At 38.6% G+C, this 26807-nt stretch overlaps 1 protein-coding gene across 2 annotated transcripts in view; it reads left to right on the top strand.

Annotated features, from left to right (window-relative positions):
- LOC133561009 (ankyrin repeat and BTB/POZ domain-containing protein 3-A-like) overlaps positions 1 to 26807 on the top strand; it is a 242327-nt gene that overhangs the window by 208478 nt on the left and 7042 nt on the right. For both annotated transcript variants that reach the window (XM_061914127.1, XM_061914129.1), the window contains 5 exons: positions 10519 to 10757; positions 15187 to 15365; positions 20574 to 20679; positions 23759 to 23861; positions 24554 to 24635. In XM_061914127.1, coding sequence (XP_061770111.1) covers positions 10519 to 10757; positions 15187 to 15365; positions 20574 to 20679; positions 23759 to 23861; positions 24554 to 24635 — 709 coding nt within the window. The remainder of the gene's footprint in view (positions 1 to 10518; positions 10758 to 15186; positions 15366 to 20573; positions 20680 to 23758; positions 23862 to 24553; positions 24636 to 26807) is intronic.

Consider the following 26807-nt stretch of genomic DNA (forward strand, 5'->3'; position numbering starts at 1 on the left):
AGCAGATATAGAGGAAAAAATGTGTCTGGGGGGCCGGGATATCTGATTTTCAGGTACAAAAAACTTCACAATGACACAAAATAAACACAACAGTTAAACCTCACACTAAAAACAAGACATTGACTTGTACGTTCAAAAGACAGAATAGAACAAGTCAAGACATGCAATGCCATCTACAAAATGTTATGTAAATGTTAGTCATTACACACGCGGCTATGGTTTTGATGTATTTGTTACAGACATGTTTACGTCAAGTAACATCACATGGTTCCATTTGCACCTTTCAACAAATCTGAAAAGGAATATCAAGAAGTAAAACTTATATTTAATCCTACCTCTTCTCCGAGCACACGGTGACTGTACATACGGGTCGAAAAATGTTGACCTAATTCAGCATTTCTCAAAGTGTGGGGAATAGAGACATGACAGGTGGGGCGCGAGGAAAGGGAGGAAATTTTTATTTTTGATTTTTTTTACTATGCTTTCATTTTCTATACACACTGTAAATCACTTTGTGATTCTGTCTGTGAAATCCGCCGTATAAATAAATGTAAATTACTTATTTTTCCTGTAGGCTTTAAATTTCTCGGCAGGAGCGAAAGTTTGACAGACATAGCAACAGTAACTTTTGCAGGCAGGGCTAAGAGGAACAAACTTTCGCGCGGATGGGTAGCAGGCTAATGTGCGGACCACAATTACACAAAATGGATACATTTGCAACTCGCACCTCAAAGGTCTGCGGAGAAACAAAAATATGACGGGTCTAATCAACCAAAAAGTCAACCTAAAAGAAAATATGGCGAAGGGTATCTTGCTCTTGGATTCACGGCAGCGGAGGTGGGGGCAGAGGAGAGACCCCTGTGTGTTCTTTGTCTAAAACGGCTAGCAGCAGACAGCATCAGGCCCAACAAAGTAAAGAGACAACTCGAGACCACACATGATGTCCAATAAATTGTTTTGTTGGGGCGATGGGGGTAGGTGGGCCTTGAGTCTAAAGTGGTGATGACAGAAAAAAAAAAAGTTTGAGAAGCCCTGACCTAATTGTACGGATCTCACTTTAAACGGCAAACCGATCATTTAAATGTTTTCACTTTGAATATGAAACGAGGAGTAAAATGTACAATGTACAATATTATCAATTATTTCACAAGGACATGTTTTAAGGATATTGTACAGTATAATTAAATCTAAAATGAATGTGATCACTTTCAGGATCATTTTATTTTTAGCCAGTAAACAACTGTTATGTACTTTTGAATCGGGTTTTCAAAAAAAAAAAAAAAGGGAGGGACAATCAAGGATCAACAATGGCACGACTTTCACTAACTTGCGTGAGGTCAAAAGACAAGAGATTTTAGACCAATGCTGCTTTGGATCTGTTCCTGCTAAACTAGTAAGTGACTTTCAATGCTCAAATCAGAATAATAATACTAATTTTAGCTACTGGAAATTTGTGTGGTAGCAATAAATACCCACCAGCGCGATACTTTGCAGTTCCACACTGACCAACCACGCAACAAACTCAAAAGAACTGTACAAGGAAAAAACAATGCAGTGACTTCAAACTGCAAATATAAGGTTTGAGTAAAATATGTAGGTTGGTGTGAATGTTGTCCGTCTATGTTGACCCTGCAATGAGGGGGCGACTCGTCCAGGGTGTACACCTCCTTCCACCCGATTGTAGCTGAGATAGGCGCCAGCGACCCCCACGTCCCCAAAAGGGAATAAGTGGTAGAAAACGAATGTAGGTTCCTACTGTGGAAAGTTCAGTAATACAGAATCATTGTGGCATTATCGTGTCAGTTGGACGCTATATGCGCTAGTCCTCATGGTAAATGTGGTTTTCCTTTTGGGAAAACGCCATCGCTTTGGTTCACTGGTGCGGCCAATATAAACCAAAACTGAAAATTCTTAAGTGGGGCTTTAAGTAGAGTTTATAAATCTTGTATCTGTGCCACATATAGCCTTATTTCAGTGTCAACAGTCTCCAGCTTACTTGCTACACATGTTTTGGCTCTGCCCATCCCTGTGCAGTTATTGGACCGACATTTTTAATACTTTGTCTGATGTTGTAATTACCTACTAGGCCTTCTTTGCCTTTATTTGTTGTTGTATCTTTATGTTAGCAATTGGGACTTTTTGAATGAAATTGTCTGTGGCTCCATGTTAACGAAGTTGCCTGTACTATTTGACTGATGCATTTTATTGATTGATTTATTATTTTTCTTTCTTTTTCGTTTTGTCTCCTCAGAAAAAAAATTTGGTAACTTTGTTTGTTTTATAACTTGTGCCAGGATAGCAGTAATTGCACAAAGGCATTCTTCTTCTTTTAGTTTTCTGACAGCACGTAGGCGTTCGCATCAACTTTCGTCTTTTTAACAAATGGGTAAAGGGGGAATGATGTATGCCGTAAAACTAGTTGGCACATTTAATATTTAATAATAATGAATATTGTAAAATTCTATAATTTTTGTTATTTAAAGGGGAAAACCCGATTCAAAAGTACATAACAGTTGTTTACTGGCTAAAAATAAAATGATCCTGAAAGTGATCACATTCATTTTAGATTTAATTATACTGTACAATATCCTTAAAACATGTCCTTGTGAAATAATTGATAATATTGTACATTGTACATTTTACTCCTCGTTTCATATTCAAAGTGAAAACATTTAAATGATCGGTTTGCCGTTTAAAGTGAGATCCGTACAATTAGGTCAGGGCTTCTCAAACTTTTTTTTTTTTCTGTCATCACCACTTTAGACTCAAGGCCCACCTACCCCCATCGCCCCAACAAAACAATTTATTGGACATCATGTGTGGTCTCGAGTTGTCTCTTTACTTTGTTGGGCCTGATGCTGTCTGCTGCTAGCCGTTTTAGACAAAGAACACACAGGGGTCTCTCCTCTGCCCCCACCTCCGCTGCCGTGAATCCAAGAGCAAGATACCCTTCGCCATATTTTCTTTTAGGTTGACTTTTTGGTTGATTAGACCCGTCATATTTTTGTTTCTCCGCAGACCTTTGAGGTGCGAGTTGCAAATGTATCCATTTTGTGTAATTGTGGTCCGCACATTAGCCTGCTACCCATCCGCGCGAAAGTTTGTTCCTCTTAGCCCTGCCTGCAAAAGTTACTGTTGCTATGTCTGTCAAACTTTCGCTCCTGCCGAGAAATTTAAAGCCTACAGGAAAAATAAGTAATTTACATTTATTTATACGGCGGATTTCACAGACAGAATCACAAAGTGATTTACAGTGTGTATAGAAAATGAAAGCATAGTAAAAAAAATCAAAAATAAAAATTTCCTCCCTTTCCTCGCGCCCCACCTGTCATGTCTCTATTCCCCACACTTTGAGAAATGCTGAATTAGGTCAACATTTTTCGACCCGTATGTACAGTCACCGTGTGCTCGGAGAAGAGGTAGGATTAAATATAAGTTTTACTTCTTAATATTCCTTTTCAGATTTGTTGAAAGGTGCAAATGGAACCATGTGATGTTACTTGACGTAAACATGTCTGTAACAAATACATCAAAACCATAGCCGCGTGTGTAATGACTAACATTTACATAACATTTTGTAGATGGCATTGCATGTCTTGACTTGTTCTATTCTGTCTTTTGAACGTACAAGTCAATGTCTTGTTTTTAGTGTGAGGTTTAACTGTTGTGTTTATTTTGTGTCATTGTGAAGTTTTTTGTACCTGAAAATCAGATATCCCGGCCCCCCAGACACATTTTTTCCTCTATATCTGCTCCCCAGGTCAAAATAATTGCCGAGTGTGACCGTGTGTGACCGTGTGTGACCGTGTGTGACCGTGTGTGACCGTGTGTCTTGGCTACCACTCTTTACCGCATCTCTCCATGAACCCCGAAAAAAACATCCGACCAGGAGCGTTGGGTTGCAGTGCATTGTGGGTAGGCGAGTCTTGTACATGATCATGTTCTGTCGGTTCATTTGCAAAATAAACCAGAGAGCACAACTCAGCTTTGATACAAAATGAAAGTAAAAATAAGACTGAGAAGATCAAAATAATTGTCAAAGCAGCATCAAAGTTGTTGAAAGAACTATCTTGGTACCGGGTGCAAGCTGTACTACGGAGAGTAGACGTGACGGAGTCATGTTACCACATTCCAACACCCTGTTAATGGTCCGGTGGAATGCCAGAAGTTTGATAGCAACCGAACATGAATTAAAGGGATATATTAAAAATATGAAAACTAAACCACGTATAATTTGTATTCAAGAAACAGGGCTGAAGCCAAAATTAAACTTTATAATAAAAGGATATATAACGATTCGTAAAGATAGGAATGAAGGGTAAAGAGGATGATGTGCCACATTTATCAAAGAAGATGTAGTCACGGGTAAAGAAACAGCAGAACCTTTAGCAAAAAAAATGTGTTAAAGTGCACAGTAATGATAATTTGAGAAATGTGGAAAAACAAAAGAGAGAAAAAACAATGAGTTTAAATATTGGGGAAATGATGGAAGACAACGATAATAGCTTTACCAACACTATGGATATGACATTTTCTTTGAATGAAATGGTTCGAATTTTGAAAAAGGTTAAAAATACGTCACCGGGGAAAGACCTAGCGGGTTATCAAATGATCAAAAACTTAGGTAGCATCGTCAAAGAAGTGGTCTTGAAATGATATGACAGGTTATATGAAGAAGGAGAATGACCGGCAGAGGGGAAAATTAGCGGTAACAATTCCAATATGCAAGTCAGGGTAAGACCCGGAAGAGGCAGGAAATTATAAATTTGGGGAAAAGTAATGGAAAAAAAAAAGATTAATGAAAGACTAGTATATTATTTAGAGTCAAAAGAAATAATCAAAAAACTAACAAAGTGGTAAATAATGTTCAAGACTGGGGAACGGCTTGAGGTTTAAGATTCTCTGTTGGAAAGACAAAAGTCATACATTTTACAAAGACAAAAGTACCAAACAAGCTCCAAATAAAAACTCTAAGGTGAAAATATAGAAGAGGTACAAGTATTTAAATATTTAGGAATATGGTTTGATAAAAATATGAACTAGTCAACCCACATCAGCAAAATAGATTTGATTAGATTAGATTAGATAGTACTTTATTTATTCCTTCAGGAGTGTTCCTTCCGGAAAATAAAAAAATAGGGGAAAAAGTAAAAAGGTGTTAAATATAATGAGGGCTTTGAGGGGTAATGATTGGGGGGCTGATAGGTTAACGTTGAAAACAATACATGTATATATTTATAACTTTAATTCCATCTGTTATTGATTACGGATGCATTATTTACCAATCTGCTTCAAAAACATGACTTGGGAAAATAGACCGGATCCAGTCACAGGCTTTAAGGTTATGTTGTGGAGCTACTACATCAACCCTAGTGCCAGTATTACAAGTAAAAATGAACGAAAAACCTTTGGACAAGAGGAGAGATCAACTCTCAGCAGTTTATCGGGCAACTTTAAAAGGATCCAAGCAAGGATATCCGACTTGTCCAGTGCTACCAATCTGCCAAGAAAAAGAGAAAACAAAAAAAAGAATAGTTTTGGGTGGATTATAGGAGACATATGTAATAAAGTTAAAATTGACAATATTAAAGTTAGTCCTACAGTACCAATGCCTGCAATACCACCGTGGATGTTTGATAACCCAAAAGAAAACATGCAATTACTAAAGAATAGAAATTTAAATAGTTACCGGATAGAAAAATGGATTGAGATATGATATATACGGATGCATCAAAAACTATATAAAAAAAAATAAAGGTAAGAGCTGTAGCAGTTATCCCACAAGGAAACATAGTATTAAATAAAATAATCAGTGATAAACTATCTGTTTTTACGGGGGAATTGGTAGCAATTTATATGGCAGTTAACTGGATAGAGGAAAACAAAGCAAGGAAAGTAGTTGTGTGCTCGCAGTCCAACAGTGCATTGATGAGCATAAAAAACATAGCATCAGAAACAAGACAAGATTTAGTTTATGAAATAGTTCAGGCAATCTATAGAATAAATAAAGCGGGAGGTGTGGTAACATTTCTTTGGGTTCCTTGGAAGATATTGTAGGATGGAATTCACAACACATAGGATATAAAGCATTATACACGTATTTAAAAAACATTGGGTTAAATAAAAGAATATAGAGTAGGGATCCATCTTGATCCACACTCCATTTCAACCAGAAGGTTGCTTGGCGGAAACAACCGCCCACCTCCGGAATCAGTCCCCGCCCATTCCCCTTAGGCGCGAAATTCATTTGAGCGAAAGACATTGGAATGAGAGGAGCTCTTTAAAGCTCCTGAGAATCTTAAAAAGCTTACAGAAAACGAGAAAAACTTACAGCGGGTGCCTGTCGGACATTCACCGTCGTTTTCGATGATTTCCCCTCGGAGCAAGGATTCGATGTCTGGAGTCTTTGGCGCAATCAAGCCTTCTCCTCTGCCTGGAACGGCCGTTGACGGACCCGCCAGCTTTAAGGGAGACGAGCGAGCCGGAGATGTAAGTAAATATATGTATATATGTATCGTATACCGCATGTTTTTTTTCTTGTAAAATGAGAATCATTTGACTCACCAGACTGCGATTGTGTTAAAACGATCGCGTTAGGATCTTACGGCAAATCCTCTATGAAACTAAATAATGAATACACATAATATTAAATAATTTGAAGGTTTAAACACACCTCGAAAATCATCTTCCAACTTTGTAAGACCGTTTGAGCAAGGTTCATCGTCTTTCACTTCGTCGTCATCGGCTGTTAAAAAAAAAAAGGTATTACATCGTCGTACAAGTGCAATGCTTTTAACGTTTAAATGCTTAAATGGAGTTAAACCAATGTCTAATAACATGGTAAAGCAGAGGTAATGGTGTGTGTGTGTGTGTGTGTGTGTGTGTGTGTGTGTGTGTGTGTGTGTGTGTGTGTGTGTGTGTGTGTGTATGTGTGTGTGTGTGTGTGTGTGTGCGTGCGTGTGTGTGTGTGTGCGTGCGTGTCCTGTTGATTCAAACGGTCATAAACATTTAAACTGTCAGATGGGAAGTCAGTAAAAACTGAACCCTCCTTTTGTCCCCCAAACTGACCTGTTGATTCAGACGATCATAAACATTTAAACTGTCAGATGGGAAGTCAGTAAAAACTGAACCCTGCTTTGTACCCCAAACTGACCTGTTGATTCAAACGACCGTAAAGACCAGTTGCTACGTGACACTGTGTTCTGCGATAGTTTTTTCCATCTGTTTAAATATGTTTTCGTGAGGTATGGAAGTTGTTTCAGTGCGTACGAATGTGTGTGTGTGTGTGTGTGTGTGTGTGTGTGTGTGTGTGTGTGTGTGTGTGTGTGTGTGTGCGTGTGTGCGTGTGTGCGTGTGTGCGTGTGTGCGCGTGTGTGCGTGTGTGCGTGTGTGTGTGTGTGCGTGTGTGTGCGTGTGTGTGCGTGTCCACCAAAAACTTCCCAATCCACGATAGATAACGATGAAAATATCGAGAAAGGGCTTCCGTCTCTTCTTTCTTTTAGCTGAAATAAGCAGATATCCCCCATTTCGTATCTGAATACAAATCCAAAAGATCCCTCCCCTTCCAAGTCCCATTTCTCACGCAAAGATTCGGTCGGCGGCATCTGAATACGATTTAGAAACACTCGACTTTTTTGCGGAGCGTCAATGTAAGTTTTATTATTTTTATAAATCGAAACAGGCGTTTCACTAATCATGACCGAATCGAACAAAGTCTTTACGCTAACGTATAAAGCTCCAAATAATGACTAAGCCTTACACCGCCCTTTTGTACCCCTCCTCTGCGTGTGTGTGTGTGTGTGTGTGTGTGTGTGTGTGTGTGTGTGTGTGTGTGCGTGTGTGTGCGTGTCCACATCTCCACACGTAACATTCCCAGCCATCAATACATCGAAATCTGGAAGTTGTTTCAAACGATCGTAAACATTTAAACTATCAAATATATGGTCACATGCTGCTCAGATGACATTGCTTTCTTAAAAAAACTGAACCCTCCTCTGTTCCCTGTCAGGTCTTAACTCCACCCTCTTCCTGGTTTAACCACTCCCACCGCAGGTCTTAACTCTGCCCTCTTTCTGTTTAAAACTCCACCCTCTTCCTGGTTTAACCACTCCCACCGCAGGTCTTAACTCCACCCTCTTCCGGGTAAGCCACACCCACTTGACCTTGACATTTGAACCTGACCTTTGACTTTGACCTTTAACCTTGACCCCTCATAAATCATTTACCTTTGAACTTGACCCCTCATAAATCATTGACCTTTGACCTTGAGGGTCATAAATCATTGATTTATGGGGGGTCATAAATCACTTTTGACTAAAGGTAGGGACTTAAATTCTCTTAGATAGAACATGTTCTATCTACACTTCTGTTAAAATGTAATAATCACTTATTCTTTTCTTCTTTGATACTTTACATTAGTTTTGGATGATACCACACATTTAGATATCGATCCGATACCAAGTAGTTATGGGATCATACATTGGTCATAATTTAAGTCCTCATGTGTCCAGGGACATATTTACTGAGTTAATGAATATAATACAAATTTTAAAAAGAAAAAATATATTGTGACGATAAGAAATATCGATGTAATCACAGTAGTATCGACAAGATACGCTGCTGTACTCGGTATCATTACAGTGGACTTCAGGTGTAAATCCACCCATGGCGTTTGTTTACATTGTGCCGATGAGCTATTGGTGTGTAGTGAAGCATGTTTAGTTATTCCTCGTCCTCCAGTGATAATAGTACTTGTAAGAAACTCACTTTATTTGTCACCATGGGGGGCAAGGATTAGTGATTTAAACTTAAAGTACCAGAGATAGTTACTCTAGGTGTGGCGAAATGATCTTCTGCATTTAACCCATCACCCTTAATCACCCCCTAGGAGGTGAGGGGAGCAGTGAGCAGCAGCGGTGGCTGCGCCCGGGGAATCATTTTTGTTAATTCTACCCCCAATTCCAACCCTTGATGCGGCACCGAACCCTTCATTAGTTAAAAATAAAAATAAAAAATTTCAAATTCAAGACAAAGTTATATGTTTTTTGTAACACTCTAGTATAGGGAACATATTCTGAGTAACAAAGACTTAATTCTGTCATGATCTGTGGTCTGAATCATGTTTTTGTTATTTTTTGTTAGTTTTTGGACTCTTTTAGTTCCTGTTTGCGCTCCCTTGTTTTGTTTGGTTACCATGCTGATTTATGATTTTCACCTGCCTCCGGTGTTTGGACTGCGCACGCGTTTCTAATCAAGACCCTTATTCAAGCCTGTCTTTGCCAGTCAGTCGGCCTGGCGTCATTGCTTGTTTTCATGCCATACCACAGTTCACGTTGCTCGATTCAAGCCGTGTCCACGTAAGTCTTGTTTAGTTCTTGCCACGGTTTCGTGTTTGTTCGAAGCCATAGTTTATGTTTGTTTGTTTCATGCCACAGTTTTGTGTTTCTTCCCCGCCATTGTTTATGTTTGTTTACCTCATGCCCTGCCAAGATTTCTTGAGTTAATAGGTATGTTCCTACCTGCAAGCCTTGTCCAGAATAGTCCGTTTGCATCCCGGGAGAACAAACCTCGCAGTAAGCAGCGACCCCCAAGTCATGACAGAATGATCATAAGTCGACATGGTAACCAAACAAAACAAGGGAGCGCAAACAGGAACTAAAAGAGTCCAAAAAATAACAAAAACATAATCCAGACCACAGATCATGACCAATTTAGAGTTATTTGGATTTAGGGTAACATATTCTAAGTAATAAAGACTTAATTTAGAGTTATTTGGTTAGGGTTAGGGTCAGGGCTAGAGGGTTGGGGTTATAATAAGGCCACGCCGAATAGACATTAATAAGTACTTAATGACTAGTTAAGAGCCAATATGTTACTAATTTGCATGTTAATAAGCAACTAATTAATGGTGAATATGTTCCCCATACTAAAGTGTTACCATGTTTTTTTCACTGGTGCACAAATTGAACCGTGCATGAACGTCACCTTCTTCAAACAACAAAAGCAACACAGTGGATAAACTCACAACAAATTACACACATGCAAATCAGTCAGCTGTTGCCGTATCCGTAATACGCCGATAGGGAGAAGTTTGTATTTACGCGATGAGTCGGGTGTGTTTTGACCTCCGCCGAACCCCTAAGGCAGACTCACCGAACCCCTAGGGTTTGATCGAACCCAGGTTAAGAACCACTGGTCTACACACTGTCTGCTTGTAAGTACTCTGTGTGCGTGTGCTGCCGAACATGCTCCTCTGCTTGTCAAACCAGCAGTGTCACGACAAAGACGTAAAGAAAAATGTACAATTTCGTTCAAAAAGCTTTAAAGACAACCGGCGCCCCTAGTGGCCTGACTGACCTCCTAACTTTCGTTTTGTTTCAACTCGCAGCATTTTTTCTTCCTTTGCGTTTGTTTTGGATCCTGCAGCATTGATGTGACCGCAGCATTTCTCCTTCACCTTGAAGCTTTTCGGACGCCAGGACCTTTGCCGTGATCAAGCCTCTTGTCGTCTTCCTGCAGGAACGTATTCCGCAAGCTCCTGTCCCAGTCGGAAAAGGAGAAGGGTGACGTTCTGTCGCTGGAGGAGATCCTGGCTGAAGGTTCCACGCCCAGGGAGAAGAGCATGGCACCGCAGGCCAACTGCGGCGGCGGAGGGACGCTACGAACAGGAAAGGCCAAGCTGCGGGCCCTGAGAGAGGCCATGTACCATAGTGCCGAGCACGGCCATGTGGACATCACCATAGACATCCGCAGCTTAGGTCAGACTCGCACCATCAGCCGTGGCCAGCATGCGCCATTGTAACTGCCCAACGCATCACAGCCTATCATAGCAAGCATTGTAGACTGCCTCACGCATCACAGCCTATCATAGCAAGCATTGTAGACTGCCTGATGCATCACAGCCTATCACAGCAAGCATTGTAGACTGCCTCATGCATCACAGCCTATCATAGCAAGCATAGTAAACTGCCTCACGCATCACAGCCTATCATAGCAAGCATAATAAACTGCCTCACGCATCACAGCCTATCATAGCAAACATTGTAGACTGCCTCACGCATCACAGCCTATCATAGCAAGCATTGCACACTGCCTCACGCATCACAGCCTATCATAGCAAGCATTGTAGACTGCCTCACGTATCACAGCCTATCATAGCAAGCATTGTAAACTGCCTCACGCATCACAGCCTACCATAGCAAGCATTGTAAACTGCCTCATGCATCACATCCTATCATAGCAAGCATTGTAGACTGCCTCATGCATCACAGCCTATCATAGCAAGCATTGTAGACTGCCTCATGCATCACAGCCTATCATAGCAAGCATAGTGACTGCCTAAGGCAGGGGTGTCAAACTATTTTCAATTGAGGGCCACATGGCAGTTTTGGTTGCCCTCAGGGGGCCGCATTTAACAATGAGTAATATATATATATATATATATACATGCATGTGTATATGTATATATGTATATATATATGTCTTGATTGGATTATCCGGAGAATAGTGCTCGATACCGTGGTAGAGCGCAATATGTAGGTGTGGGAAAAAATCACAAGACTACTTCATCTCTACAGATCTGTTTCATGAGGGGTTCCCTCAATCATCAGGAGATTTCCATTAAAATCTCCTGATGATTGAGGGAACCCCTCATGAAACAGATCTGTAGAGATGAAGTAGTCTTGTGATTTTTTCCCACACCTACATATGTATATATATATATATATATCTTAGATACTTACTGTATATGGAAAAAACATTACCAAAGTTGATTTTACGCGTATATATAACAAAAAAAAAATGACCTATTTAGAAATCGCGGGCTTTCCCTTGAAAAATTCCCAGATTTTCCAGAATTCCAGGTTTTCCGGGACATTTTTCCCCATTCAAAATTGGCTATTCGTCAAGCTTCCACCATTTCCACATTTTTCAACCGATTAAACCATTCCATTCTTCAACATATTCCACTCATCCTGGACATTCAAAGTATGATTTTTTTTTTTCAAGTTCAAAATTTTTTCCAGGAATATTCCAGAATTCCCTTTTTTTTTAAACCCTATTGTGATCCTTTTTTCTGGCGACTACTCCTTCCACATTTTTCATCCGATTCAAACCGTTTCAACTTCAAACTGTTCAGCCTATTCGGGAATCGCGGCCTTTCCCTCGGCAAATTCCCAGATTTACCAGAATTCCAGGTTTTCCAGGACATTTATTCCCATTCAAAATGAATTGACCATTTTTCAAACTTCCACACTTCCACATTTTTCAACCTACTTAAACCATTCCACCTTCAACTTATTCCACCATCCTGGACATTCAAACTTTAATTTTTTCCAAATTCAAAAAAATTCCATAAATTTCCGGAATTCCCGTTATTTCCAACCCTTTTTTGACCCTTTTTTCTGGCAATTACTCCTTCCACATTTTTCAAGCCACTTTAACCCCTCCACCGCCAAAACATTCCTCTTAATCAGGATAAAAAACAAAGTTGTTTTTTGAACTGGAAAAATTCCCAGTTTTCTTAAAATTCATGCAATTCCTTAATACCATTTCTCAATTAAAAATGTTACTACTTCAACATTTCTCGACCGATTTGAAAAAATTCCAACACCAACCATTTCAACTCATCCATAACTTTCAAGTCTTTTAACATTTTCGGAAAAAATCCCCGCAGCTCAACAGAATTTTACCCTAAAATCAGTGTTGTTGTTTTTTACGGCATATAAAAAAATTGAAGAAATTGAATGGAATGGAGAAACTATACTGCTGCTTTTAGCTGTAAAATATAGTGGTATAGCTCGGTTGGTAGAGCGGCAACTTTAGGGTTCTAGGTTCGATCCCAGCTTCTGCCATCCTAGTCACTGCTGTTGTGTCTTTGGGCAAGACACTTTACCCACCTGCTCCCACTGCTTTAAATGTAAGTTAGATATTGTGGTTCACTATGTAAAGTGCTTTGAGTCACTAGAGAAAAGCGCTATATAAATATAATTCAATTCCCTTTTTTATTTTTTTTACAGTAAAATCTTGTTTTAATGCGTTTTTTTTGTTAGTTTTTTTATGTTTTAGTGCATGGGTGTCAAACTCTGGTCCGCGGGCCAAATTTGGCCCCCCGTGTAATTTCATTTGGCCCTTGAGGCAATATCAAATTAACACTAGAGCTGGCCCGCCGGTGAATGCCGTAACACCGCATTCACCGCGAACACTTGCCAACCCTCCCGATTTTCCCGAGAGACTCCTGAAGTTCAGTGCCCCTCCCGAAAATCTCCCGGGGCAACCATTCTCCCGATTTCCACCCAGACAACAATTTGGGGGGGGGCTGCCTTAAAGGCACTGCCTATAGCATCCTCTACAACCTGTCGTCACGTCCTCTTTTCCTCCATATTAAGAGCGTGCCGGCCAACTCACATAATATATGCGGGTTTGACACAGACATGAGTGAATGCTACGCATACTTGGTCAACAGCCATACAGGTCACACTGAGGGCTGCCGTATAAACAACTTGAACACTGTTACAAATATGCGCCAAACTGTGAACCAACACCAAACAAGAATGACAAACATCCGCACCGTAACACAACATAAACACAACGGAACAAATACCCAGAACTCCTTGCAGCACTAACTCTTCCGGGACGCTACAATATACACCCCCGCCACCATCAAACCCCGCTAACCTCATTATTTTATTTTCAATTTTATTATTAGCCTGTGGAAAAAGTTAATGTTGAAATTTACCTCAGAAGGCTTCAAATAGAAAAGAGGCATTCAATGTTGTATTTAAATTGTATTTAATATACCATTGATGTTTTTTTCGTTTGTTTTTAGAAAGTGGATGCTGCACTATTAAGTTCTATGAGTGTTGCTTGTTCCATATTCAGTGTTAAAGCAAACTGAGCAGTAATTAACGTTAAATTCATACACTTTCTCTTGCTACTTCAAGGCTTGAATGTTTGATTCATTCATTATTTTATTTTCAAATGTATTATTAGCCTGTGGAAAAAGTTTATTTTGATATTTACCTCAGAAGGCTGCAAATAGAAAAGAGGCATTCAATTTTTTTTTTTATTTTTTTTGCTATACCATTGATTTTTTATTATTATTACTATTATTTGAAACTGGATTTTGCATGTCACTATAAAGTTATATAAGCCTGGCTTGTTCAATATTCAATGCAAAACTTTTTTGGGTCCCTATTTAAAAGGTTCATTTGTTCAACCTCGGCCCGCGGCTTTGTTCAGTTTTACATTTTGGCCCACTCTGTGTTTGAGTTTGAAACCCCTGTTTTAGTGTCTTACTGCTGATGGACAAAAAACAGCACCAAAGTTGATTTTACGGTAAAAAAAAAAAAAAAACTCAGTCGGCGGAATTTAACCGTAAAATCTATTGTCAATTTGATTGATAATGTGTTTTGAAATCTTAAGTCAAGCAGCTATTTAAGCACAGTATTTATCTTCATTTTAACAAAAAATATTTGTGGAATACGTGATTAAAAAGTTAAATTACCCATGATTGGCACACACACACTAGGTGTGGTGAAATCATTCTCTTGATCACCCTTGATCACCCCCTGGGAGGTGAGGGGAGCAGTGAGCGCAGTGGTGGTCGCGCCCGGGAATCATATTTGGTGATTTAACCCCCAATTCCAACCTTTGATGCTGAGTGCCAAGCAGGGAGGTAATGGCTCCCGTTTTTATAGTCTTTGGTATGACTCGGCCGGGATTCAAACTCACAACCTACCTATCTCAGGGCGGACACTCTAACCGCAATATGATATTTCGGTTTTTGATATTACTGCATTTTAAAAGATATGCATGATGTTTAATGTCAAAAAGTGAAATAAATGTTTTTAGTAAGAAAAGATTAAGCATTTTATTTCCAAGCACATAAAATATTGCGGCGAGCCAGATTTGGCCCACCGGCCTTGAGTTTGACACCTGTGGCCTGTAGCATCACTGCCTATCATAGCAAACCGGGCCCCCTGCTGGCTGTGAGTTGCATGATCATCGCAAAAAAATATATTTTACGCTTGCTTTCCATCATCTTTACGTGGAAGTACTTTCTCCAATAACACCGCCGCTTTCCAACGCCATCAAGTGATGCAAACATGGCCGGCCTTCCAAGTGCTCAGACGCCGCCTGTGTCGTTGTGCGCCATGTGTGTGTTGACGACGGCCGTGTCGCCCCCAGGTGTTCCCTGGACGCTGCACACCTGGCTGGAGTCCCTGAGGACCGGCTTCACCCAGCACCGCCGCCCGCTGATCCAGGGTCTGCTCAAGGACTTCAGCTGCATCCAGGAGGACGAGTACACGGAGGAGCTGGTCACGCACGGCCTGCCGCTCATGTTCCAGATCCTGCGCTCCTGCAAGGTGGGCTGACACGCCGCCAGGGCGTCACCATGACTCAAAGCCGCCGGGCGATACGAGAACGATCACGTCAGCATTAGTCTGGCGGCGCTCTTGTCCTCATTTGCATAAATTAGCATCAGTTGACAACAGAACCGTTCCATACGCGGCCCTTATTGTGTGAATGCTCCAAAGCATGTTCAGCCTATTCGGGAATCGCGGGCTTTCCCATGATGAATTCCAAAAATTTCCAGAATTCCAGGATTACTGGAAATTTTGGGACATTTTTCCCATTCAAAATGAATTGGCCATTTTTCAAACTTGCACCTTTTCCACATTTTTCAATCGATTCAAACCCTCAACATATTCCACTCATCCTGGAAATTCAAATTGTCATTTTTCCGAGTTAAAAAAAAAATCCAGGAATTTTCCTATTTTTCAAACCCTTTTTTTGGTCGATTACTCCTTCCACATTTTTCATCCGGTTCAAACTATTCCAACTTCAAACTGTTCAGCCTATTTGGGAATTGCAGGCTTTCCCTTGATAAAAAATTCCAGATTTCCCAGAATTCCAGGATTTCCGGGACATTTTTCCCATTCAAAATGAATCGGCCATTTTTCAAACTTGCACCTTTTCCACATTTTTCAACCGATTCAAACCCTCAACATGTTCCACTCATCCTGGAAATTCAAATTGTCATTTTTCCGAGTTAAAAAAAAATCCAGGAATTTTCCTTTTTTTTTTAAACCCTTTTTGACCCTTTTTTTGGTCAATTACTCCTTCCACATTTTTCATCCGGTTCAAGCTATTCCAACTTCAAACTTTTCAGCCTATTTGGGAATTGCAGGCTTTCCCTTGATAAGGAATTTCCAGATTTCCCAGAATTCCAGGATTTCTGGAAATTCTGGAAATTTTGGGACATTTTTCCCATTGAAAATGAATTGGCCATTTTTCAAACTTGCACCTTTTCCACATTTTTCAACCGATTCAAACCCTCAACATATTCTACTCATCCTGGAAATTTAAATGGTCATTTTTCCAAGTTAAAAAAAAAATCCAGGAATTTTTCTATTTTGTCAAACCCTTTTTTTTGTGGATTACTCCTTCCACATTTTTCATCCGATTCAAACTATTCCAACTTCAAACTGTTCAGCATATTTAGGAATTGCAGGTTTTCCCTTGATAAGGAATTTCCAGATTTCACAGAAATCCAGGATTTACGGGACATTTTTCCCATTCAAAATTAATTAGCCATTTTTCAAACTTGCACCTTTTCCACATTTTTCAACCGATTCAAACCCTCAACATATTCCACTCATCCTGGAAATTCAAATTGTCATTTTTCCGAGTTAAAAAAAAATCCAGGAATTTTCCTTTTTTTTTCAAACCCTTTTTGACCCTTTTTTTGGTCGATTACTCCTTCCACATTTTTCATCCGGTTCAAACTGTTCCAACTTCAAACTGTTCAGCTTATTTGGGAATTGCAGGCTTTCCCTTGATAAGGAATTTCCAGATTTCCCAGAATTCCAGGATTTCTGTTTATTCTGGAAATTTTGGGACATTTTTCCTATTCAAAATGAATTGGCCATTTTTCAGACTTGCACCTTTTCCACATTTTTCAACCGATTCAAACCCTCAACATATTCCACTCATCCTGGAAATTCATATGGTCATTATTCCAAGTTAAAAAAAAATCCCGGAATTTTCCTTTTTTTTTCAAACCCTTTTTTTGGTCGATTACTCCTTCCACGTTTTTCGTCCGATTCAAACTATTCCAACTTCAAACTGTTCAGCCTATTTGGGAATTGCAGGCTTTCCCTTGATAAGGAATTTCCAGATTTCCCAGAATTCCAGGATTTCCGGGACATTTTTCGCATTCAAAATGAATTGGCCATTTTTCAAACGTCCAAATTTCCCACATTTTTCAACCGATTCAAACCATTCCACCTTCAAACTGTTCAACCTATTTGGGAATCCCAAGTTTTTCCTTGAAAAATTCCCAAAATTTCCAGATTTTCCAAAATTCCAGGATTTCTGGGACCTGTTTCCAATTCAACATGAATTGGCTATATTTTAAACTTCCACATTTCCCAGATTTTTCAACCGATTCAAACCATTCCACCTTCAAACTGTTCAGCCTATTTGGGAATCACAAGTTTTTCCTTGAAAATTTCCAAAAATTTCCAGATTTTCCAGAATTCCAGGTTTCTGGGACATCTTTCCAATTCAAAGTGAATTGGCTATTTTTTAAACTTCCACATTTCCCAGATTTTTCAAACGATTCAAACCAGTCTACCCTCAACATATTCCACTCATCCTGGAAATTCAAACTATCATTTTTCAAGTACAAAAAAATTCCAGCTTTTCTCAAAATTCCCAAATTTCCATTAAATTCCCTTTGAAATCTATGGGAGTTTTTTCAAAATTCCACCATTTACACATTTTTCATCCGAATCGAACCATTTTGCCTTAAAAATATTGCATTAATCCTGGAAATTCAAACTTTGTTTTTCCAAGTTCAAAATAATTACAGGAATTTCCTTTTTTTCAAACCCTTTTTTGACCCTTTTTTTTTGGTCGATTACTCCTTCCACATTTTTCATCCGATTCAAACCGTTCCACCTTCAAACTGTTCAGCCTATTTGGGAATCACAGGTTTTTCCTTGACAAATTCCAAAAAATTCCAGAATTCCAGGATTTCTGGTACATTTTTCCAATTTAAAATAAATCGACCATTTTTTAAACTTCCACATTTCCCATATTTTTCAACCGATTCAAACCATTCCACCTTCAACATATTCCACTCATCCTTGAATTTCAAACTATCATTTTTCAAGAAAAAAAAAAATCCAGGAATTTTGTTTTTTTCAAACCCTTTTTTGACAATTTTTTGGGTCAATTACTCCTTCCACCTTTTTCATCTGACTCAAACCGTTCCAACTTCAAACTGTTCAGCGTATTTGTGTATCACAGGTTTTCCCTTGACAAATTCCCACATTTCCCAGAATTCCAGGTTTTCTGCGACATATTTCCATTCAAAATGAATTGACCATTTTTCAAACTTCCACCATTTCCACATTTTTCAACCGATTCAAACCATTCCACCTTCAAAATATTCCAATCATCCTGGAAATTCAAACTGTCATTTTTCCAATTTCAAAAAACTTCCAGGAATTCCCAGAATTCCCTTTTTTTCCAAAACTTTTTGTGACCCTTTTTTCTGGTGACTATTCCTTCCACATTTTTCATCCGATTCAAACTATTCCAACTTCAAACTGTTCAGCCTATTCACGGGCTTTCCCTTGACAATTTCCAAACAGTTGCCAGATTTCCCAGAATTCTAGGTTTTTCTGGATAGTTTTCCCATTCAAAATGAATTAAGCATTTTTCAAACTTCCACATTTCCCACCTTTTTCAACCTATTTAAACCATTCCACCTTCAACATATTCCACTCATCCTGGAAATTCATACTATTATTTTTCCAAGTAAATAATAAATAAATGGGTTGTACTTGTATAGCGCTTTTCTACCTTCAAGGTACTCAAAGCGCTTTGACACTACTTCCACATTTACCCATTCACACACACATTCACACACTGATGGAGGGAGCTGCCATGCAAGGCGTCGTGGCAGTAGAAAAAAAATAATTCAGGAATTCGTTTTTTTCCAACCCTTTTTGCCCCTTTGTTCTGGGGACTACTCCTTCCACATTTTTCATCCGCTTCAAACCGCCCAAACATCGCTCCCATTTTACAAAACATTCCCCCTTTTCTTCAAATTCTCAAATTTCCATGAAATTCCCATTGAACTCAATGGGACATTTTTCCAAATTCCACCATTTCCACATTTTTATCCGATTCAAACCATTTTGCCTTAAAAATTTTGCATTTATCCTGGGAATTCCCAGATTTCCCAGAATTCCACGTTTTCCTGGACATTTTTTCCATTCAAAATGAATCAAACATTTTTCAAACTTCCCCCATTTCCAAATTTTTCAACCTAGTCAAACCATTCCACCTTCAAATCATTTAACACATCCTGGGAATTCAAACTATCATTTTTCCAAGTCAATTATTTAAACCCTTTTCATTTTTTTTTATTCAAAAAAATTCCAGGAATTCCCTTTTTTCTGTCGACTATTCCTTCCACATTTTTCATTCGATTCAAACCGTTCCAACTCCAAACTTTTCAACTTTGCGCCTAGAACAATCCGGATGGTTCTTTTTTCTTTGGTCCGGAGGATACGACCTTCACAGTTTCCAAAAACAATTTCACACTTTGCCCACTTTGCATCAGTCCATCTTAGATGAGCTCGGGCGGGCCCAGCGAATCCGGCGGCGTTTCTGGGTGTTGTTGATAAATGGCTTTGGCTTTGCATGGTAGAGTTTTAACAGATGTAGCAACAGACTGTAGTTACTAGTTACTGACAGTGGTTTTCTGAAGTGTTCCTGAGCCCAAGTGGTGATATCCTTTACACACTGATGTCACTTTTTGATGCAGTACCGCCTGAGGGATGGAAAGTCCATATTATCATGGATTTCGTGCAGTGATTTCTCCAGATTCTCTGAACCTTTTGATGATATTACGGAGCGTAGATGGTGAAATTCCTAGCAATAGCTGGTTGAGAAATGTTGTTCTTAATCTGTTGGACAATTTGCTCACGCATTTGTTCCTAAAGTGGTGACCTTCGCCTCATCCGTGGTTGTGAATGACTGAGCATTTCATGGGAGCTGCTTTTATACCCAATCATGGAACCAACCTGTTCCCAATCAGCCCCTTCACCTGTGGGATGTTCCAAATAAGTGTTTAATGAGCATTCTGCAACATTCTCAGTCTTTTTTGCCACTTGTGCCAGCTTTTTTCAAAACATCACATTCTAAATAAGCTAATATTTGCAAGTTTAGACTTTGCAGTCTATTCAATTGAATATAAGTTGAAATAGATTAGTATTTTTCTGTTTTTATTTACCATTCACACAACGTGACAACTTCACTGGTTTTGGGATTTGTAGTATAAGGCGATACTGTTCCACTACGGTACTGTAGGTGGCAGCAATGAGCGTTACAATGTTTTAATATACGTTTACACCTCAGCGCCACCTACAGGCTGAAGTGGGTCACTGCACATCACTGTTTTTTTTTTTCATTTTTTATATATATATATATATATATATATATTTTTTTTTTTTTTTTAAATATATTCTATTGTGTGTTTGTGTGTGTGTCCACAGAACGAGGTGATCAGCCAGCAGCTGTCAGTCATCTTCACGCAGTGCTACGGGCCCTTCCCCATCCCCAAGCTGACGGAGATGAAGAGGAAGCAGAGCTCTCGCTTAGGTGAGACGTCAAATACTGTCAGGCTTGGACTAAGGAATGGACTCAAAAGCAGAGTAGGGATTCTTAGTAGGGCTTTTATTTTGACAACTCTTTCACCTCCGGAGTCAGAGAAATACAAAATATATAAATAACCAAAACGGTCAGCGGAAAAGGTTCCAAAAAAGGGAACAACCGTAAATCCCTCCTAAAAGAAGGAAAATACAAAAACAAAGACGAATTAAAGCTGCAAGTAGCAATGGACGGGACTGCTTGGGCTGCTGCCCCCGCGATCCAAGCTCGGATCAGCCGTAGAAAATGGATGGATGGATTATTACAAAGAGAAAAAGTTGTGTACACATGTGTTATACATCAGTCTCACAGTAATAACAGTTGTGAAGTGGTTTGGGCATTTTATAAGGATGCCTTTGTGCCGCCATTTTGAGACTCTAATGCAGGGGTCGGGAACTTTTTGGGCTGAGAGAGCCAAGAAGCCAAATATTTTAAAATGTATTTCCGTAAGAGCCGTAAAATATTTTTTTTAACACTGAACACAACTAAACGCGTGCATTTTTAAGTAAGACCAACATTTCCAGAGTATAATAGGTCTCTTATTCTTTGTATTTACATTGTTATTCTGAAATTAACTGTGGAGGGGGCGTGGCCTGCGGGCCTGCAGCCAAGCGGGATGTTGCCAGGACCGGCCTCGAAATCAGCGACAGGTGCGTAGATGGCCCACCTGGGCCTTGTTATCTAATCACCTGTCGCTCTGTTATAAGCAGCAGCCAGGAGGAGAGACGGGATTGAGGCTGGAGCCAGAGCGCGAGTGAGGACGAAAGAGAAAATGACAAGTTGCTGGAAAGCAACTGAGAGAAAAATAAAATAAAACAATATTGTAACCCTAAAACAGGCTCTTGGTGGTTTGAAGAACCCCAAGGAGGGCAAGCCCCACACTAACCAATAATAAATAAATTACTTATTACCATTAACGCAACTTCTTGAACATAAAAAAGCATGAGAATGTTTTATATTTTGAATGTTATTTTTAACACTGTGATTACAAGTGGAATTATTCATTACTTATCGTGTTAAGCAATGTCAGCTCAGATATAGCCGAGAGCGAGATGCAGTCATCAAAAGAGCCACATCTGGCTCGAGAGCCATAGGTTCCCTACCCCTGCTCTAATGCATTGTGAAAGGAATGCAGCTGTTGCATTGAAGTGGAAATAGCAAACTTCCTGTCGAATTTAGTTGGGGGTGGTCAGTGTTGGAAATATAGGTCTCAGTGAGACCTATATTGAGGTTTTGGTTTCATGTGTGTATGACAGTCCTACAGTCTATTAAAAGCAGTTTTGTCTGAGCAGGAAGCCGCTATTTTGTGACAGCAGCAGTGCTCCAGCACTAGCGCACCGGTTCTTTGCGGGATCATAAAATCCAAACTGGGGTAGTAATTAAAACTCTTTCATCAACTTTTAATCAGATGGGTTCAATCTCTCTTCTGTGTTTATTTGAAGCAGGAATGACAAACGGCCTCAGAGGAGATAATGTTTCAAAAAAAGCGACATTTTTTAGCCAACTTTTGTATTGAAGTGGGAATAGCAAACTTCCTGTTGATTTTAGCCGGAAGATGTCAGTGAATGAAATATAGGTCTAACTGAGACCTACGTAGTGGTTTTTGTTTCATGTTTATACAACATTCCTACTGGAAGTTAAAGACCGTTTTGTCTGTGTTTTATTCCTAGGGAGCGCCAGAGCGCAATTTTGAGTTTTGGGGTTTGGTTTTTGATTAGATCGCAATTTTCGCTAGTCCTGATGTGTTTTTGGTGAGTTTTGAAGCATGTTAAGGAGGTCAAATTACAGCTCAAAGAGGTGGCGGTATAATAATAATAATAAAACCTTAGAAACTAAATAGGGTCTTCTGTCCCAAAGGGACATCGGTCCCTAATAAAATGCTAGAAATTGAATAGGGTCCTCTGTCCCAAAGGGACATCGGTCCCTAATAATAAAACGCTAGAAATTTAATAAGGTCCTCTGTCCCAAAGGGACATCGGTCCCTGATAATAAAACGCTAGAAATTTAATAGGATCCTCTGTCCCAAAGGGACATCGGTCCCTAATAAAACGCTAGAAGTTGAATAGGGTCCTCTGTCCCAAAGGGACATCGGTCCCTAATAATAAAACACTAGAAATGTAATAAGGTTCTCTGTCCCAAAGGGACATCGGTCCCTAACTATAATTTGCGCCATATCTGCTATGAAACTTAGCATAAAACACTCCAACGGGCGGAAGAAAACAATGACTATAAAAATGTCTACTCTTCATTTTAATCTAATAAAGGTAAACAAAAAATCACTCAAGAAATTTGAGGAAGGAACGATTAGTAGAAAAAAAAAAAAACTTACCACTTCGGTTGAAAAAAACTAAGTAGTAAAATTCACTCCACTGAGGAGGAGAAAAAAGTCAAACTTAAAATTACAGCGTGGGAATTCAGGATCCAAGGAAATAAGCGTGGGACGAGGCAAGGCACGGGCATAAACACGGAAGCGAGACAGGCACAAAAGCGCGAGACAATCTGGCACCAAACAAGGGGAGGCGTGGGCTTATATGACACATGAGGGTAATGGGAAACAGGTGGAAACATTCAGGGGTCAGTGATGAACGTCAGACTGGTGACACAAGAGGAAGGGCCAGTAATCTGAAACAAGAAGAGTTGCTTTTCGAAATAAAACAAGACAAAAAAAAAACAAGGCAAGACAAATACGAGTCGATGAAAAATTTAAAAAGCCAGTGGATAAAAAGAGGACAATAATGAAATGTTTTTGTCAGATGACGCAGGAGCTTGTGTGTGTTTGCTCAAATGTTAAAGCTTTTAAATTTGGACTCAAAGTAGAATTGGAATAGAAAATGAAATGTCAAGATGACAAAATTACACTGCAAGTCTTGACGTTTTGTAAGGATTTGCTCCATTGTGCATTCTATGTTTTTATTCCAAAACATCATCTCCGTGCTGCAGCCCCATCTAGTGTTCAAATTTGGCATTATTTTACTTTTGAATGGTTAGTCTGTTAGGGTGTGAAATCTGCTGATGTGCTTGGTCCTTGCAGACCCGCACTTCCTCAACAACAAGGAGATGTCGGACGTCACCTTCCTGGTGGAGGGCAAACCCTTTTATGCACACAAAGTGCTGCTGTTTACGGCCTCGCCCAGGTAAAGTCGCCATACTTGTCAACCTTGAGACCTCCAATTTCAGGGGGTGGGGGCGGGGGCATGGTTGGGGCGGTGCGGGGCGTGGTTAAGAGGGGAGGAGTATATTTACAGCTAGATTCACCAAGTCAAGTATTTCATATTTACACATTTACACACACATAACACTCATCTACTCATTGTTGAGTTAAGGGTTGAATTGTCCATCCTTGTTTTTCTAACCATAAGCATGGACAGTAGATGGCCTGTTTAAGAGTTTGACAACATTGCTATTTACGGCAGACAAACTGCTTTACGGTAGACGAAAACGTGACTGCTGTTGTTGTGTGTTGTTACCGCGCTGGGAGGACGTTAATGAAACTGCCTAACAATAAACCCACATAAGAAACCAAGAACTCGCCCTAGATATAACGTCATTGGGCAGACATGCTGTTTATATTGTGGGAAAGCGGACGTGAAAACAGGCTGTCCACACGTCAATCAGGTCAGCATGGAGCTGGAGGCCACGCCCCCTCCAGCTCCATGCAGACCTGAGTTTCGGGAGATTTTTGGGAGGAAATTTGTCCCGAGAGGTTTTCGGGAGAGGCGCTGAATTTCGGGGGTCTCCCAGAAACTCCGGGAGGGTTGGCAAGTATGAAAGTCGCCGAGGTTTCACCCGGGAAGCGCGTTAAAGCTCACTGGTCTGTTCTCACCAGGTTCAAGTCGCTGCTGCAGAACCGGCCCGCGGCGGAGAACACCTGCATCGAGATCAGCCACGTCAAGTATAATATATTCCACGTAAGACTGCTTCGTAACATAATAACTCACTTTTTAATGCACTAATCTGCTTCCAAAGGCCCGACAACATCTAAATAATGTACATCTAATGAAGCCGCTCCACAGTGAAAACTATTTCAAAGAGACTATTGATAATATTACACGCAAAAAACAATATGAAATACTTAATGATGATAGTTTTACTTGCAAAAACAATGTAAATATTTAATGATAATAGTTGTACATGCAAAAAACTATGTGAAATACATAATGATACTTTTACCTGCAAAAAAAGAATGGAATATGCACAATGGTGATAGTTTTACATGCAAAAAAAAAAAACATGTCAAATATAATTTTACCTGCAAAGAAAGATGTAAAATACATAATTATATGTAATGATAATAGTTGTACATACAAAAAAACAATGTGAAATACATAATGATGTGACTTTTACCTGCAAAAAAAGAATGTCAAATACATGATGATGATAGTTTTACATGCAGAAAACATGTCAAGTATAATTTTACCTGCAAAGAACCATGTAAAATACATAATGATGACCATTTTACATGCAAAAACACAATTGAAATACATAATTAAGATAGTTTTACGTGCAAAAAATCAATGAAAACTACATAATGATGATGGTTGTACGTGCAAAAGCCATGTAAATATGTGATGATTGATGATGGTTTTACATGCAAAAAAAATAAAATACATAAATGCAAAAAACCAATGTAAAATACATAATTAAGATAGTTTTACATACAAAAAACTATGTAAAATACAAAATTAACATAGTTTTACATGCAAAAAACCATGGAAAGACAATAATGATAATTGTACATGCAAAAACAATGCAAAATATGTAATGATGATAGTTTTACATGCAAAAACGATGCCCAATACATAATGATGATAGTTTTAAATGCAAAAAAAACAATGTAAAATACATAAGGATCATTTTACATACAAAAAACTATGTAAAATACAAAATTAACATAGTTTTACATGCAAAAAAACATGGAAAAGACAATAATGATAATCGTACATGCAAAAAACAATGTAAAATACATAATGATGATAGTTGTACATGCAAAAAAGAATGTAAAATACACAATGATGATAGTTTTACATGCAAAAAACAATGTAAAATACATAATGAAGTTAGTTTTACATGCAAAAAACAATGTAAAATACATAAGATATTTTTACATGCAAAAAATATGGAAAATACATAACGATGATATTTTTACATGCAAAAAACTATGTAAATACATAGCGATGATAATTGTACATGCAAAAACAATGTAAAATACGTAATGCTGATAGTTTTTTCACACAAAAACTATGTACAATACGTAACGAAAATAGTTGTACATGCAGAAAAATTTGTAAATACATAATGATGATAATTGTACATGCAAAAACAATGTCAAATGTGTAATGATGATAGTTTTACATGAAAGAACAATGTAAATTACATAATAAAGATAGTTTTACATGCAAAAAACTATGTGATGACAGATGACAGTGAATGATGATAGTTGTACATGCAAAAAACTATGTAAAATACATAATTAACATAGTTTTACATGCATAAAACTATGGAAAAGACATAATAATGATAACTGTACATGCAAAAACTATGTAAAATATGTAATGATGATATTTGTACATGCAAAAAACTATGTAAAATACATAATGATGATAGTTTTACATGCAAAAAAGGAATGTAAAATACACAATGATGATAGTTTTACATGCAAAAAACAATGTAAAATACGTAATGAAGATAGTTTTACATGCAAAAAACAATGTAAAATACGTAATGAAGATAGTTTTACATGCAAAACACTATGTAAAATACGTAATGATGATAGTTGTACATACAAAAAAACTATGTGAAATACATAATGATGATAGTTTTACATGGAAAAAAATGTAAAATACATAATTAAGATAGTTTTACATGCAAAAAAATATGGAAAATACATAACATTGATATTTTTACATGCAAAAAACTATGTAATTACATTGTGATGATAATTGTATATGCAAAAACAATGTAAAATACGTAATGATGATAGTTTTTTCACACAAAAAATATATGTGCAATACATAATGAAAATATTTGTACATGCAGAAAAATGTGTAAATACATAATGATGATAATTGTACATGCAAAAA

Source organism: Nerophis ophidion, linkage group LG10 (assembly GCF_033978795.1).
Source record: "Nerophis ophidion isolate RoL-2023_Sa linkage group LG10, RoL_Noph_v1.0, whole genome shotgun sequence".
NCBI classification, from domain to species: domain Eukaryota; kingdom Metazoa; phylum Chordata; class Actinopteri; order Syngnathiformes; family Syngnathidae; genus Nerophis; species Nerophis ophidion.